Source organism: Pongo pygmaeus, chromosome 18 (genome assembly GCF_028885625.2).
Source record: "Pongo pygmaeus isolate AG05252 chromosome 18, NHGRI_mPonPyg2-v2.0_pri, whole genome shotgun sequence".
NCBI lineage: Eukaryota > Metazoa > Chordata > Mammalia > Primates > Hominidae > Pongo > Pongo pygmaeus.
The window spans coordinates 17,563,289-17,580,295 of NC_072391.2; the positions used below are offsets into that span (position 1 = coordinate 17,563,289).

General features: G+C 41.6%; 1 protein-coding gene across 5 annotated transcripts in view; it reads right to left on the reverse strand.

Moving 5' to 3' along the window:
* LOC129015473 (RNA polymerase I-specific transcription initiation factor RRN3) overlaps positions 1–17,007 on the reverse strand; it is a 35,162-nt gene that overhangs the window by 16,921 nt on the left and 1,234 nt on the right. Inside the window, exons 2-10 of one of the 5 annotated variants that reach the window (XM_054453538.2) lie at positions 16,246–16,351; positions 15,044–15,100; positions 9,391–9,480; positions 9,155–9,284; positions 8,963–9,064; positions 8,649–8,708; positions 7,635–7,698; positions 6,509–6,578; positions 3,088–3,186 (exon numbers count right to left, since the gene is read on the reverse strand). In XM_054453538.2, the coding sequence (XP_054309513.1) occupies positions 3,088–3,186; positions 6,509–6,578; positions 7,635–7,698; positions 8,649–8,708; positions 8,963–9,064; positions 9,155–9,284; positions 9,391–9,480; positions 15,044–15,100; positions 16,246–16,351 (778 nt within the window). Of the gene's footprint in view, positions 1–3,087; positions 3,187–6,508; positions 6,579–7,634; positions 7,699–8,648; positions 8,709–8,962; positions 9,067–9,154; positions 9,285–9,390; positions 9,481–15,043; positions 15,101–16,245; positions 16,352–17,007 lie in introns of all 5 variants that reach the window. The other 4 variants (XM_054453539.2, XM_054453541.2, XM_054453542.2 and 1 more) reach the window with 4 other exon arrangements.

The window sequence follows — 17,007 nt, forward strand, 5'->3', positions numbered from 1 at the left end:
CATTTATTCTAGCTCTGATATGGTCTGGCTCTGTGTCCCGACCCAAATCTCACTTTTTTTTTTTTTGAGGCGGAGTTTTGCTCTTGTTGCCCAGGCTGGAATACAATGGCAAGATCTCGGCTCACCGCAAACTCCGCCCCCCAGGTTCAAGCGATTCTCCTGCCTCAGCCTCCCGAGTAGCTGGGATTACAGGCATGTGTCACTGTGCCCAGCTAATTTTGTATTTTTAGTAGAGACGGGGTTACTCCATGTTAGTCAGGCTGGTCTCGAACTCCTGACCTCAGGTGATCCACCCGCCTCAGCTTCCCAAAGTACTAGGATTACAGGCGTGAGCCACCGCGCCCGGCCCCAAATCTCATCTTGAATTGTACTCCTGTAAGTCCCACATGTTGTGGGGGGGACCGGTGGGAGGTAATTTGAATCATGGGGTCGGTTTCCCCCATGCTGTTCTTGTAACAGTGAATAAGTCTCACGAGATCTGATGGTTTTATAAGGGGTTTCCACTTCTACATCTTCCTCATTTTCTCTTGCCGCCACCACGTAAGAAGTGCCTTTCACCTCCCGCCATGATTCTGAGGCCTCCCCAGCCATGTGGAACTGTAAGTCCAATTAAACCTCTTTTTTGGCCAGGTGCAGTGGCTCACGCCTGTAATCCCAGCACTTCGGGAGGCCGAGGTGGACGGATCATGAGGTCCGGAGATTGAGACCATCCTGGCTAACATGGTGAAACCCCATCTCTACTAAAAATACAAAAAATTAGCTGGGCATGGTGGCACGTGCCTGTAATCCCAGCTAATCAGGAGGCTGAGGCAGAAGAACTGCTTGAACCCAGGAGGTGGAGGTTGCAGTGAGCCGAGATCGCACCACTGCACTCCAGCCTGGGCAACAGAGCGAGACACCATCTCAAACCAACCAACCAACCAACCAACAAACTAACAAAAACATCTCTTTTTCTTCCCAGGCTCAGCTATGTCTTTATCAGCAGTGTGAAAACGGACTAATACAATCTCTATGCACAAGACACTCACAGACACATTGTGTAATAAACATATCATCAATCAATTGAGCAGAAAAATGATGAACTGCAAGCCAAATGTGCATGATGCAGTATTTATTTTGGTATATCACCATTCAAATATCTTAACATACCACTCAAACCATGCCATTTTGTATTATCTATGCTTGACCTTCTTTGTAAACATTCTAAAATGTTCCTTAAGTATATACCAGAGAAAGACTATAAAGAGTACATATCCAGTTGGCCAGAGAGGTGCAACTCCAAGTGAGCACTGCACCAGTGAGCCCAAGCTCCAGCTCTTCTATTGTTCCATCTTCCTGCTTTCCTATAGCATCAATGTTTTCCTCCACCAAAGCTCCTCTCCCCTCAGTCCACAAACCTGCTCACGTCTCCCCACTCCTAAACCATGCCTCTTAGCCCTGCTCCATCCCCTCCTTCCACCACAACCCTGCACCAAGGCCTCTAACAGCCCCAATTCTGCTTCCCCACCATCCACATCCTCTCCCGAAATGCAGTTTCTGCCTCTTCACTGACATGGTCCTCCAGAAAGCAACAAAGACTACCTTCTAACCACTAAATCCAAGGACTGTTGCTCTTTTCATCCTTCTAAAAAATGACAGCAGTATCTGATGCTGCTGACCAAACTCCTTCTTCCGGCGGATCCCTCCTGAGCATCCAGACTCTTGGTTTTCCCCATACTTCTGATCACCCTTCTCCTCCCCTGTCCTAAACTGCATCTTTCCAAAGGTTTATGCTCAGGTTCCCACCTGCAGCCACGACTGCCTGTGAGTATTCTCTGGTAGGCTGCCCACCAGCAACTGAACATGGCCAAGATGGAACTACTCTCCCATCTGCCTCCTCTTCATGTCTTTTCTTTTTTTTTTTTTTTGAGACAGAGTCTTGCTCTGTCACCTGGGCTGGAGCGCAGTGGTGCGATCTCGGCTCACTGCAAGCTCCGCCTCCCGGGTTCACACCATTCTCCTGCCTCAGCCTCCCAAGTAGCTGGGACTACAGGTGCCCATCACCATATCCGGCTAAGTTTTTGTATTTTTAATGAGACAGAGTTTCACCACGTTAGCCAGGATGGTCTCGATCTCCTAGCCTCGTGATCCGCCCACCTCGGCCTCCCAAAGTGCTGGGATTACATGCGTGAGACACCACGCCCAGCCTCCTCTTCATATTTCTAACTACCATTAATGGCAACACCTAGATTCGATTCCACAGTGAGCAACCTTTGAAGGATTCCTTTCCCTTACTGTCTGCCTCCCCTCCTCCAAACCAGTCTCAAGGACCAGTTCACCTTTCCTCACAATGTCACTAGAATCTACCACTTCCTTTCATTCCCACTGCACCTTAGTGCGGGCCTCCTTAAATAAAGTTTTAACTGTTTATAATTATAATCTGTCCTTAAGAAAGGCCAAACAGGAAAAATCACTTCCTTAGGAATCCCTTCCTGACCCCACTGTGATTCTATCAGGTTCTCTAACTCATAATGTATGTTTCATTCATAGCATTTTCCACAACCATACTTTTACATTTGGATAACCATGTATTTAACGCCTTGTTCTCCAATCATGAGGAACTGTCTACAACTGCCCAGCCCATGCACAGATGGAGTTCAAGACACACTCAAAGAAAGGAAGCAAAGAATGGTGCTAGTGGTTTCTTTTTTTTTTTTTTTTGAGACGGAGTCTCGCTCTGTCGCCCAGGCTGGAGTGCAGTGGCGCGATCTTGGCTCACTGCAAGATCCGCCTCCCGGGTTCAAGTGATTATCCTGCCTCAGCCTCCTGAGTAGCTGGGATTACAGGCACCCACCATCATGCCTGGCTAATTTTTTTTTTTTTTTTTTATAGAGACGGGGTTTCGCCATGTTGGCCAGGCTGGTCTCGAACTCCTGACCTCAGGTGATGTGCCTGCCTCGGCCTCCCAAAGTGCTGGGAATACAGGCGTGAGCCACCACACCTGGCCAAGTGGATTCTTTTCTGTCACTGACTATTGTTTCCACATACTGTGATTATAACAAATTCAAGTCAGTAAATGAAAATAAAAATAGATTACTCAATACTTACATCCAACTTGAGTAGCTTTTCAATAATAAGCTCCAGAATTTCATGCCTCAAGGTTGGAAAATATACACTAATCCTCAGTAAGTTATGAACGTAACATTCCTAAAGCGGAAAACATAAGATAAAACATTTCAACAGAGAATAAATGTTTCACAGTTATGTAAGCAAAACATCAATTACATGACCTTTAGTTTCAAATATTTAAAAAGAAAAAGACTATCCAGCAATACAAAAACTATACTGTTTCTACATGTATTATGTTCAGTATAATCATTTCAATTATCTCCAGTAAATGAAATTTTTAATTGGCATAACTAGGTTTTTAAGTAGCTGTATTGATAAAACTCATCTCATACAATCATCAACTTAAAGTATACAATTTAAGTTTTTAATATATTCAGTTATGTGACCATCAACATAATCAATTTCAGAACATTTATTTTTCTTTTAGAGACAGGGTCTTGCTCTCTCTCTCAGGATGGGGTGCAGTGGTGCAATCATAGCTCACTGCAACCCTGAATTCCCGGGATAAGCAATCCTTCCTCCTCAGCCTCCCTAGTAGCTAGAACTACAGGTGCACACTACCACATATGGTTAATTTTTCCTTTTAGAGAGACATGTTCTATGTTGCCCAGGCTGGTCTTCAACTCCTGGATCTTCCCACTTCAGCCTCCCGAAGTGCTGTGATTACAGGCATAAGCCACTGTGCCCAGCCAGCAATTTTGTAACATTTTAATCACTCTAAAAAGAAATCCTACATCCATTAGTGCACCCCTAAAAAATGAAGACCTTGGCAACCACTAGTCTATGAATCTGCCTCTTCGAGACATTTCATATAAATGGAGTCCTATAATACATGTTTTTAGGGTTCAATCATGTTGTAACATGTAAACCATTCCTTTCATATCAATGGAGTCATATAATACAGTCTTTTGGCATGTTTTTAGGGTCCAATCATGTTGTAACATATAAAGCATTCCTTTTCATTGCTGAGTAATATTCCATTGTACCATGTTTTGTCATCTGTTCATCAGTTGACAGACATTTGAGTTGCTTCTACTTGAGGCTAGTATGGATGATGCTGCTATGAACATCAATGTACAAGTTTTTCTGTGGACATATATTTTCATTTCTCTTGGGTATAAACCCAGCAATGGAACTGCTGAGTCATGTGTTAATTCTACATTTAAACTTGAAGAAATGCCAGGCTATTTTCCAAAACGGCTGCACCATTTTACATTCTCACAGCAACATATGACAGTTCCAACGTTCCCATTTCTCCATATCCTTGTCAACACTTGTTACTGTCTTCTCATTTGGATTATAGCCATCCTTGTGGGTGTATGAAGTGAAACCATTTCCCTGATGGCTAATGACGTTGAGCTTCTTTTCATGTGCTTTTTTTTGCAGAAATGCCTATTCAGATCCTTTGCCCATTTCATTTGGGCTATTTGCCCTTTTATTATTCAATTATAAGAGTTCTTTACATATACAAGTCCATTACCAGACATAAAATTTAGAAATATTTCCTCCCATTATTTGGGGATTATTTTCATCTTCTTGAAGATGTCCTATGAAGCATAACAACGTTTAATTTTGAAGTACAATTGATGCATTTTTTCTTTGGTTGCTTGTGCTTAGGCATCAAATCTGGAAATTACTGCCTAATCCAACATCATGAAAATGTACTTGTTTTCTTCTCAGAGTTTTACAGTTTTTACTCTTCATGTAGGGCTTTTATTGAGTTCATTTTTGTATATGGATATCCATATGCTTCATTCTTTTGCATGTTCATATCCACTTCTGCCAGCATTTGTTGAAATGACTATTCTCCCCTATTCAATCGCCTTGAACAACTGGTTACTGTATGTTGGTCTTCTGTCCCGTAACCATGCTGAACTCATTTATTATCTCTAAAATTTCTTGTGTGTGTGTAAATTCCTTAGGATGACATATAAAATCACCTTGCAAAAGAGAGTTTATGCCTTCCTTTCCATCTGGATGCTTTTATTTCTTTTTCTTGCCTAACTGCCTTGGCTAGACAAGCAGCAAGAGCGGACATCCTTGTTTTGTTCTTTGTCTTAGGAAAAAACTTTTGGTCTCTCACCATTGAATATGATGTTAGCTGTGGGTTTTTCAGATGCCCTTTATCAGGTTGAGAAAATTTCCTTCTGTTTTTCTCATAAAAGGATATTGGTGTTTGTCACACACTTCTGCATCTACTGAGATGATTATGTGGTTTTTGTCCTTTGTTCTATTGCTACAAAATATTTTATTAATTCATCTGCAGGTACTAACTCAATCTCGGCTGGTCACGGTGGTTCACGCCTCTAATCCCAACACTTTGCGAGGTGGAGACGGGTAGATCACTTGAGGTCAGGAGTGCAAGACCAGTCTGGCCAACGTGGCAAAACCCCATCTCTACCAAAAACACAAAAATTAGCAGGGTGTGGTACCCCATGTCTATAGTCCCACCTACTCGGGAGGCTGAGGTGGGAGAGTCACTTGAACCCTGGAGGCAGAGGCTGCAGCGAGCCGAGATGATGCCACTGCACTCCAGCCTGGGTGACAGACAGAGACTGTCCCCGCCGCCCCGAAAAAAAAAATCAATCTTGCATTCCTAGCATCAGTCGCACTTGGTCATGGTACATAATTCTTTTTGTATGCTACTAGATTCGGTATTCTACTAAGGCAACCACTATTAATTATTAAAAACTGCACAGATGATCTGAACATTGTATAAAAACTTAAGCAGAATTCTTCTATGGAAGGCTTTGTTTTCAGGTTAAAATAAGGCATGTACAATTAGTAATACATGAACTATTATCTTCTAATAATTCTTGTCCGTATGAGCATGCAGCCACTACAGATATTCCTGAAATGAACTCAGACCTTGACTTGCACATCGTAATAACAGAAAAAGGCACTGGGAATCCCCAGTAGCCGCTTTATAAGAAAGGAATCTGAGTCAAATTCTTAGACATCAGTTTAAAGTCTAGAAGACAAAGTAACCTTTAAGAAAAAGACCTAACATCAGCCGGGCACGGTGGTTCACTAATCCCAGCACTTTGGGAGGCCAAGGCGGGCAGATCACAAGGTCAGGCGTTCGATACCAGTGTGGCCAATATGGTGAAACCCTGTCTCTACTAAAAATACAAAAATTAGCTGGGCATGGTGGTAGGCGCCTGCAGTCCCAGCTACTGGGGAGGCTGAGGCAGGAGAATCGCTTGAACCCGAGGTTGCAGTGAGCCAAGATGACGCCATTGCACTCCAGCTTAGGCAACAGAGTGAGACTCGGTCTCAAAAAATAAATAAATAAATAAATAAATAAAGACAGAAAAAGAAAGAAAAAGACCTAATATCATCTAAAATGAAATCATACAGACAACTTTTCCATGATATTCTCAATGAAAAGATTTCTTACCAGTGTTCTCTCTGATTTTCGAACAAATGGAAATTTTTCCACCAGTATTGGCATAAGAAACCACGGTGTCCTATTTTTAAAAAATTAAATCAATCCATGTTAACTTTACTTTCTAGAAAAGGAATAAAAAGGAAAACTACCATTCTAAAAGCAAATATCGATAGATATAGGAGGCAAACAGGAATCCCTGTCTCAAAGAACTGGAACTTTTTTGTTTTTTGAGACAGAGTTTCGCTCTTGTTGCCCAGGATGGAGTGCAGTGGCGCAATCTCGGCTCACTGCAACCTCCGCCTCCCGGGTTCAAGTGATTCTCCTGCCTCAGCCTCCTAAACAGCTGGGATTACAGGCATGCGCCACCACGCCCAGCTAATTTTGTATTTTTAGTAGAGATGGGGTTTCTCCATGTTGGTCAGGCTGGTCTCAAACTCCCGACCTCAGGTGATCCACCCGCCTCAGCCTCCCAAAGTGCTGGGATTACAGGCGTGAGCCACCGCGCCCGGCCAGAACTGGAACTTACAATGTATAGCTTCTGAGAAAATCTATAATGACTTTGAGAAAATAAGCTTCTGTTAACTCTGATATCGAAAGCAAATCAAAGAGGGAGCTTCTCTCCCACAGACACATAACAGCACTTTTGCTGACATTTCCCACTACACATGTATATTATTTTTAAAAGCAGAAAAAATTATCAAGTTGGATTTTTTTAAGTTAACAAATAATCAATGGACAGAGGGAACTAGAAGTCCACCCCTCCAAAAGAAACCCACAAACCTGAAAAGCTTTTCTTAGAAGTGCAATTTTTATTCATATGGCATGACACAAACACACCCAGGGGTTTCTCACTGAAAATTTTTGGATAGCATATCTGTCGAAGATAAAAGCAAAATTCCAACCACCATACAAAATTGGGGGAGAATCCACATACAAACTTTGGAAAACAATTAAAGAGAATAAATAGAAAATGGAAATGCCACTTTTTGTAGAATGTAATGTTTCCTCAAGTGGATAGAAAAAAAAATGCAATGTAAGACTCAAGCTTTAATACTATTAACATTTTATAATTTTTACTAATTGATTACAATTTTCTTGAGAATTAAACATTCAAAATAAGAAAAAGTATACTCACGATGGTACATATCTTGCTATTATTTGCAAGGCTCTGTGACATGTGTCAAAATTTGCAGGAAGATCTGAAAGGAGAAAAGTTGAGAGTATGAGCATCAAAACAAAACTGAAGGGCGACACGCTTGAAACTAAAAATACATGCTGGCCAGGCACAGTGGCTCATGCCTGTAATCCCAGCACTTTGGGAGGTCGAGGTGGACGGATCATCTGAGGTCAGGAGTTCGAGACCAGCCTGACCAATATGGTGAAACCCCATCTCTACTAAAAATACAAAAATTAGCCGGGCATGGTGGCACACACCTGTAGTCCCATCTACTCAGGAGGCTGAAGCAGGAGAATCACTTGAACCTGGGAGGCGAAGGCTGCAGTGAGCCGAGATCATACCACCGTACTCCAGCCTGGGCGACAGAGCGAGACTCTGTCTCAAAAAACAAACAAACAAAAAGTGACATACTTGAAGCTAAAAACACATGCTAACCAAAACGGAATAATTTATCAGAGAAATAATAATTTCAAGATTTTTCTCCACAACCATCAATGAAAACTAAATGGACTAAATATATAAATAATGCATTCAGGACAACTGACTGCATATCAATGGTAAATATAACAAAAAGATTATATCAAAGGTTGTCATTTGTTGCAGTCTACCTATTAGAATAGGTGCCAGGTATTCTGTGCTTTACTTTTTTTTTTTTTTTTAAAGAAGACAATGTCTTGCCATCTTGTCCAGGCAGGGCTTGAACTCCTGGGCTCAAGCAATCCACCCACTTAAGCCTCCCAGGTCGCTGTGACTAAAGACACACACTACCCTGCGTAGTTGTGCTTTAAGCCTTTTTTAAGAAAATATTTGAAAAAAAAATGTTTTTTTTTTTTCAGAGACAAGGTCTCACTATGTTGCCCAGGCTGGTCTCAAACTCTTGGCCTCAAGTGATCCTCCTGTCTTGGCCTCCCAAAGTGCTGGGATTATGGGTGTAAGCTACTGTGCCCAGGCTTTAAACCTTTTTATACTTACTATCATCTTCATCATCAGAATCTGAAACATCTACATCGCCTTCCTTAATGATCACTCGGGCTTTTGAGGGAAAAAGAAAATATGTTATTCTGTCATTGATCTAGACAATGAATGGCTACACAAAAAAAGTTATTGACCTAGACAATGAACAGCTATACAAAAAAGTTATTTTTCCATAATCCAAAGTTAGCCCAATGATTACTTAAACGCACAATCTGAAAAAAAGTAAAGCAACTTTATAGTTTTTAAACAGCTAAAAATTCCTAGATTTCACCAGAAGTTCAATAAAGCAAATTACAACTCATAAAACTCACAGCAACAAATGAATCTAGACACCTCCATAGGGGTCATTACGGGGAACATATATCTACCACACCTGGTGCCAATATGCATCTGGAATCTTCCATCGTAGCAGTCTCTCGTATATAAGGAGAAGGTGGTATTTTAGTAAAGAAGTATTAAAAAGAAAAAAGAAAATTCCAAGCAAGCAAAGACTAATGACTTACGAGGCACAAAATGGGAAGCAATCATGCTGAGACACGGTCTGAGGAAAACAGTCTGTGCTGATACAAGATTAGCAAGAAAAGCCAAATACTCTTCCACTACTGTTTGACTTCTATTCAACCAAGGCAATCTCTAGAGTGGGGGAAGAAAGATAAAAGCAGCATGTTATTAATATAACATATACTATTACCAAAGTTCTGAATTACACACTCGACAGTAAAATAAACGGTGAACTTACCAATATAATACTGATAAGCTGCTCAAAATCTTTTGTCAAGTACATGACAGAAGAACGGAATTCTAGCAGCCAGTTGATGATCTGGTCATCCTTAAGTTAAACAAAGAGTACTTTCAAAATCACAAATCCTCTAAGGTAATAGAAATTTACAGCTAGCTTATATCCATCGTTTATCAAGAATAGGTTGGGGGGAAAAGGTCACAAACTTGGAAGGAAATCAAAACTGTGTATCAAAACAGAAAAATACGTCACAATAAACTTAACTGTTTTAAAAAAGTAATCTAGTAACTCTAATACACAGGAAAAAGACTTAAATGCAATACTTCAGCCTGATCACTTTTGTTTGCCCTGAAAAAGCGAAATCACTTCAAATGTTGACACCTGGGACTTTTAAAAACTGCAGAACTCTAGCAGATTCAAATATTAGAAGATCACAAAGGAACAATAGCTCCCTCTATTTCCTCTATATTCAAGCTGACCAGGAAGCATGCTGATAAAACTCAGTCTAGGCTGATCAATTGGGGTCATGAATAAACATAACTTTTCTAAACCAAACCTGTGGCTGAGTTTAAATATATTATGATGTGTTTGTTCTGTATAAATGAGAGCCCCATTCCTCCATGAAATATTTTTCAGGCAATCAAATTACTGTTCATAATAATTGTTAGTGACATGAGAAGAACTGCTAAATTTGAAACACAATGTATAAAATACAGTGTCAATTATGTAAAATATTACTATATTAATTATATTCATGCATATACACTGCACAGGAAAAAAACCATTAAGAAAAAGCCCCTAATTTGTGGAAGGCTTAGACATATAAATAAAAGCAACACAAGGTCATACCTACAGGGATATTTATATGGAGTTATCATTTAGCGAGAATACACCATATGCCAGGCATGGTGTCTGACACTCTACATATATATCTTCTTCTAATCCTAAAAACTCTGCAAGATGTTTACTTATTCCCATTTTGCTGTTCAGGAAGCTGAGGCTAAGAACGATGAATAAGCAATCTGCCCAACCAAGAGGCCAGTAAAGAAGCAGGTCCAAACCTGTCTATCTCAGTCAAGGCTATCATCCGTTCACCGTCCCACATGCCTCCCTATATGCGGAGAAGAAGCTGTCCCCTTTTCTCCACCTTAATTCAGCTACTGAGTGCTTACTATGCCATATCCATGTGTCAAACTCCCACAGATCAACCATTTTCTGATGAAATCCCGAGTAGCCTGGCAGTAAAATAAAGTAAAACCACAACTCATTTGTACTATGGTAATTTCACATGTCCACAACTGTTAAGGATAACATTAACGGTAGCTCACTAAGGCCAAAGGCATGTAGAAAACAAGCTAAGTTAGTGTGCAAATAAAATAATCTATTCTATCTCTTTTCCACTAAAAAGGCTGCAACAAAACTATAAGGATAACATTTAAACTGTACCATTTTTAAAAGTAAATCAGGCTTGGCGTGGTGGCTCACGCCTGTAATCCCAACACTTTGGGAGGCCGAGGTGGGTGGATCACCTGAGGTTGGGAGTTTGAGACGAGCCTAACTAACATGGAGAAACCCCGTCTCTACTAAAAATACAAAATTAGCCGGGCGTGGTGGTGCATGCCCATAATCCCAGCTACTCGGGAGGCTGAGGCAGGAGAATTGCTTAAACCCCGGAGGCAGAGGTTGCAGTGAGCCAAGATCGTGCCATTGCACTCCAGCCTGGGCAACAAGAGCAAAACTCCGTCTCAAAAAGAAAAAAAAAAGTAAATCAGTTGCAGACTTTGATGCTTTAGTACTGAACTATTATTATTTCTACTAGCAGGCAGGAACAGTAGCTCATGCCTGTAATCCCAGCACTTTTGGGAGGCCAAGGCAGGAAGAGACTGCTTGAGCCCAGGAATTTGAGACCAGCCTGGGCAACAAAGGGAGACCTCGTCTCTAGAAAAATTATTCAGGCATGGTAGCACATGCTTGTGGTCCTATGTACTCGGGATCCTGAGGTGGGAAGATTGCTTGAGCCTGGGAGGTTGAGGCTGCAGTGAGCCATGATCGGGCCCATTTCACTCCAGCCTGGGTGACAGAGCAAGACCCTGTCTCAAGACAAAAAAAGTTCTACTTGCAACACTCCACACAACTAGTGCAATTCGTGGTATGTCAAAATACCAAGAATGAGAACTGCTGATACAAACTACAGTGGAACACAAAGAAAATGTCCCTTTGTATCTGGGAAAGAAGGCAGGAGTCAGGAAAAGCTTTAAAGAGAAAGTGATGCTTCAGCTGTCTTTAAACAGTAACGAGTTGAGTCTTTTCTGGAAGTTCTACTTCTTACAGAAGGAAAAGTATGTTTTCAGAAAACTGAAAGACGTTCAGTATGGCTGGCATGTATAGTGAGCAAGCCAACAGATAATAAATCTGGGGAACAAAGAAGCACCAAATAGACCATGGAAGGCCTTGTAAACCAGATCTGTAACTAGAGAGATCTGGAAGTGCGGGAAACGGACTCAATGAAGGAACAACTATGTGCTTAGAGAGAACCAGGGAAAGCTCCATTAAAGATGGAGCCCAGCCAAGGGTAGACATGCCAAGTTTGGAGCACCTATGATGATTCTGGGTAAATGCATCTAACAGACAGTTAAGAAACAAGTCTAGGCCGGGTGCAGTGGCTCACTTTGGGAGGCTGAGGCGCTTTGGGAGGCTGAGGCGGGTGGATCACTTGAGGTCAGGAGTTCGAGACCAGCCTGGCCAGCATGGTGAAACCCCAAATCTACTGAAAATACAAAAAAATTAGCTGGGCATGGTGGCATGGCTACTCGGGAAGCTGAGGTGGGAGGATGGCTTGAACCCAGGAGGCAGAGATTGCAGTGAGCCAAGATCATCCCACTACACTATGGCCTAGGTGACAGAGCAAGACTCTGTTCTGCCCCGGTCCCCAAAAACAAAAATGAAACAAGTCTGGAGGCCACAAGAGCAATCCTGGCTACAGACACAAATATATTAGGACACAGGCAGACTTCAAAGCCATGAAGGGAAATGAGGATATCACACAGAAGGTTCTACAGAGTGAGAAAAGAGTCAAGTTTTGAAGCCCAATCAACACCGAATTTAAGATCAAGAACCTATCGAGAGATACTAGAGATTAAAGGATCACTGGCCGGGCGTGGGAGCTCACGCCTGTAATCCCAGCATGTTGGGAGGCCGAGGCGGGCAGATCACGAGGTCAGAAGATCCAGACCATCCTGGCTAACATGGTGAAACCCCCTCTCTACTAAAAATACAAAAAATTAGCCGGGGGTGGTGGCGGGCGCGTGTAGTCCCAGCTACTCGGGAGGCTGAGGCAGGAGAATCGCTTGAACCCGGGGAGCGGAGCTTGCAGTGAGCCAAGATCACGCCATTGCACTCCAGCCTGGGCGACAGAGCGAGACTCCATCTCAAAAAAAAAAAGAGATTAAAGGATCAGAAGACAGGAGGATCAGAAACACTGAAGTTTTAACAAGTGGGTGGCCAACAGTGTCGGCTGATACAAGGAACACAAGGCTTAAAAAAATAAGTCCACTGAGGCTGGGCTCAGTGGCTCACACTTGTAATGCCAGCACTTTGGGAGGCCGAGGCAGGCAGGTCACCTGAGGTCAGGAGTTCGAGACCAGCCTGGCCAACATGGTGAAACCCCGTCTCTACTAAAAATAAAAAAATTAACCAGGCATGGTGGCGGGTGACTGTAATCCCAGCTATTTGGGAGGCTGAGGCAGGAGAACTGCTTGAACCCAGGAGGCAAAGGTTGCAGTGAGCCCAGATCACACCACTGCACTCCAGCCTGGGTGACAAGAATGAGACTTTGTCTCAAAAAAAAAGTCTACTGAAATCAGCATGTAAAAAAAAACATGGGTAACCTGTCAGGGTAATTACTACAGTGATAAGAACAGCGTACTTAGATGTGAGTGAGAAATGATACAGCACAGTCAGCTGGAACAAAAACAACAGATGACAATTACTGCCCTTACTTTGAGTCAGAGACTGTTCTAAGTGCTTCTTGCATATTAGCTCATTGAATCCTTGTTAAATATTTCCATGTTTAAAGCCAGGCACAGTGGCATGCACCTATAGTCCCAGCTTTTTAGAAGGCTGAAGAGAAAGGATCATTTGAGGCCAGGAGTTCAAGGCTGTAGTGCACTGTGATCACACCTGTGAATAGCCAGAGCAACACAGCAAGACCACATCTCTTAAAAAGCAAAACAGAACACCCCATGTTTTTTTAAATCTCTATTGTTTTCTTGGTTTTACACAGTGAAAAATAGAGGCAGAGAGGTTAAAACAATTTGCTCAAGATCACACACTGGATAAGAAAATTGGAATTTTATTCCAGGCAATCTAACTACCGCTGCCATGGTAATCAACTATTCTCTTCAAAACTGGGCAGGAAAGGAAGAATGGCGAAACAAAATGTACTAAGGGTTTACTACACGATGGTAATCAACTATTCTCTTCAAAACTGGGCAGGAAAGGAAGAATGGTGAAACAAAATGTACTAAGGGTTTACTACACGATGGTAATCAACTATTCTCTTCAAAACTGGGCAGGAAAGGAAGAATGGCGAAACAAAATGTACTAAGGTTTACTACACAATGGTAATCAACTATTCTCTTCAAAACTGGGCAGGAAAGGAAGAATGGCGAAACAAAATGTACTAAGGTTTTACTACACGACGGTAATCAACTATTCTCTTCAAAACTGGGCAGGAAAGGAAGAATGGTGAAACAAAATGTACTAAGGTTTACTACACGATGGTAATCAACTATTCTCTTCAAAACTGGGCAGGAAAGGAAGAATGGCGAGACAAAATGTACTAAGGTTTACTACACGATGGTAATCAACTATTCTCTTCAAAACTGGGCAGGAAAGGAAGAATGGCGAAACAAAATGTACTAAGGGTTTACTACACGATGGTAATCAACTATTCTCTTCAAAACTGGGCAGGAAAGGAAGAATGGCGAAACAAAATGTACTAAGGGTTTACTACACGATGGTAATCAACTATTCTCTTCAAAACTGGGCAGGAAAGGAAGAATGGTGAAACAAAATGTACTAAGGTTTTACTACACGATGGTAATCAACTATTCTCTTCAAAACTGGGCAGGAAAGGAAGAATGGTGAAACAAAATGTACTAAGGTTTTACTACACGATAGGTGGATCTTGAACCTGGAAATGCTCAATCAGTGGTTTTTCTTTGGTTTGTTTTAGCTTTAAAGAGACAGGAGAGTTGCATGCAGCATGGAGGAAAGAGGTAGTAATCTAATAGAAAGGAAGCATTAGAGCAGGGTTTCCCAGCCTCAACACTGTTGTCATTTGGGGCTGGATCACTCTTGGTTATGGGAGGCTGCCCTGTGCACTGTGAGATGTTTAGCAGCATCTCTGTCATTCACCCACTAGATGCCAGTAGCACCCTTTCCTCCCAATTGTGACAAACAAAAATATCTGCAGCCATCACCAAATGTCTTCTAGGGGGTAAAACTGTCCCTGGTTGAGAACCACCAGATTAAAGTAAGGGAGGACCATGGAGAGAGCAAGTTCTGGAGGACAGAATGGGACCCAAAGAGCAAACTATGTCTGTATAAAGTGGCAATAATTTTGCTAATGATCAAACACAAAATTAATTACCTTTATGTCTGGATCTAACAGCTGGTTCTTCAACAACTCAAAGTCATTTGTTTCACCCTTAATAAGAAGGGGAAAGAATTAAGTTATGCTTTTCCTGTTTAGTTTCCTGTTTAGTATCAACAGCAAGACTTTTAACCGTACCTTAACATCAGATGAAATTATAAAAGGAACACTAACTTTCACATGTCAATTGAGGATTAAAAAATAATGACTACAAAAATTTAAACACTCATGTTAGTGCAGCCAGAGGGCTTGTAAAAAGGAAAATGATAAGCTACATTTAGCTGTATTTCTGTATTGACATTTGAATATAATAGTTGATACTCCTGCGAATTCTCAAAAAGCATGAGGGAAAAAAACAGCCAGCTATAATGATCTAATTCAGGAGGATCTAAAAAAGTATTCACTCAAATATGGATACAAATGGATATGACATATAAACATACAGTTACTTAACATTTTCCCTCTATTGCTGAGATATAGTAGAAATGCTTCTAAACTACCACAAAAACAAAAATCTCTATTCAGAGAACTGGTTTACTGTCCCAAAGTAATGCTTAGGTAAGTTCCTCCTCAAAAAATAAAATGCTGTAGGCCAGGCATGGTGGCTCACGTCTGTAATCCCAGCACTTTGGGAGGCCGAGGCGGGTAGATCACAAGGTCAGGAGTTCGAGACCAGCCTGGCCAACATGGTGAAACCCCATCTCTACTAAAAAAATTAAAAAATTAGTCAGGTGTAATGGTGCGTGCCTGTAACCCCAGCTATTCAGAAGACCGAGGCAGGAGAACTGCTTGAACCTGGGAGGTGGAGGATGCAGTGAGCCAAGATCACGCCACTGCACTCCAGCCTGGGCGACAGAGTGAAACTCCGGCACAAATAAATAAATAAATAAAATAAACAAATAAAATGCTGTAATTGTTTTTAATTCTAGCACTTGCTAAAGTTAAAAGATGCTTTGTAAATAAAGCATTTGAAGAGGTGAAACCTCAGCAAAGACCAGAGATTTTTTTTTTTTGAGACGGTGGGGGAAAAAACGACTCTACTACTCTAATTTTGCACTGACGGCATCATGCTATTATTAAATATTTGATTTCAATTGGTATCTTAATTAATCTTGCTATTTCTATTGGTCTTTAGTATAACAGCAATAGTTGTATTCTGACCTGACCAAAAGCAAACCTCACACATTATCTTCTCTTACCTTTTTGTACTTCAGCAAGACTTCTGTCACAGTTCCACCAAACCGAACAGTTTTTCTTGGGGGAGAACTGAAAAAATCATTCTCTAATGCACGCATATTTGAAATCCTGTGGAACCAAGATTAACAAGCTATTAAGTTCATGAAAATAATAAAAATTATAATAGCCAACATTTATTGAACCAACATAATTCAGTGGGACTATTCTTAAGGCCTCTTTACTGGTCTCCCTGCTTCCACTCTTAACCAACAATCCCTCCTTTGCTCAGCAACCAATAACTGTCTTCCCACTGCACTTACAGTAAAAATCCAAATCTCTCAGTGTGGTCTTTAAGATCCTACATTAATCTGGCCCCTGCCTACCTCTCTCACCTCATCTCCAACAACTTGTTTTACTACAGCCATAATGTCTTTTCTGCTCTTCAAACAAGCCAAGCTGTTTCTCATTTCACTTACTGTTCACTCTCTTGGAAATACTCTTTTCCCAAATCTCTACGTGGCTGGATTTTTTTTTTGAGACAGAGTCTTGCTCTGCTGCCCAGGCTAGAATGCAGTGGTGTGATCTGCAACCTCCATCTCCCGGGTTCAAGCAATTCTCCTGCCTCAGCCTCCTGAGTAGCTGGGATTACAGGCACCTGCCACCATGCCCAGCTAATTTTTGTATTTTCAGTAGAGACGAGGTTTCGCATGTTGGCCAGGCTGGTCTCGAACTCCTGACTTCAGGTGATCCGCCCGCCTCGGCCTCCCAAAGTGCTGGGATTACAG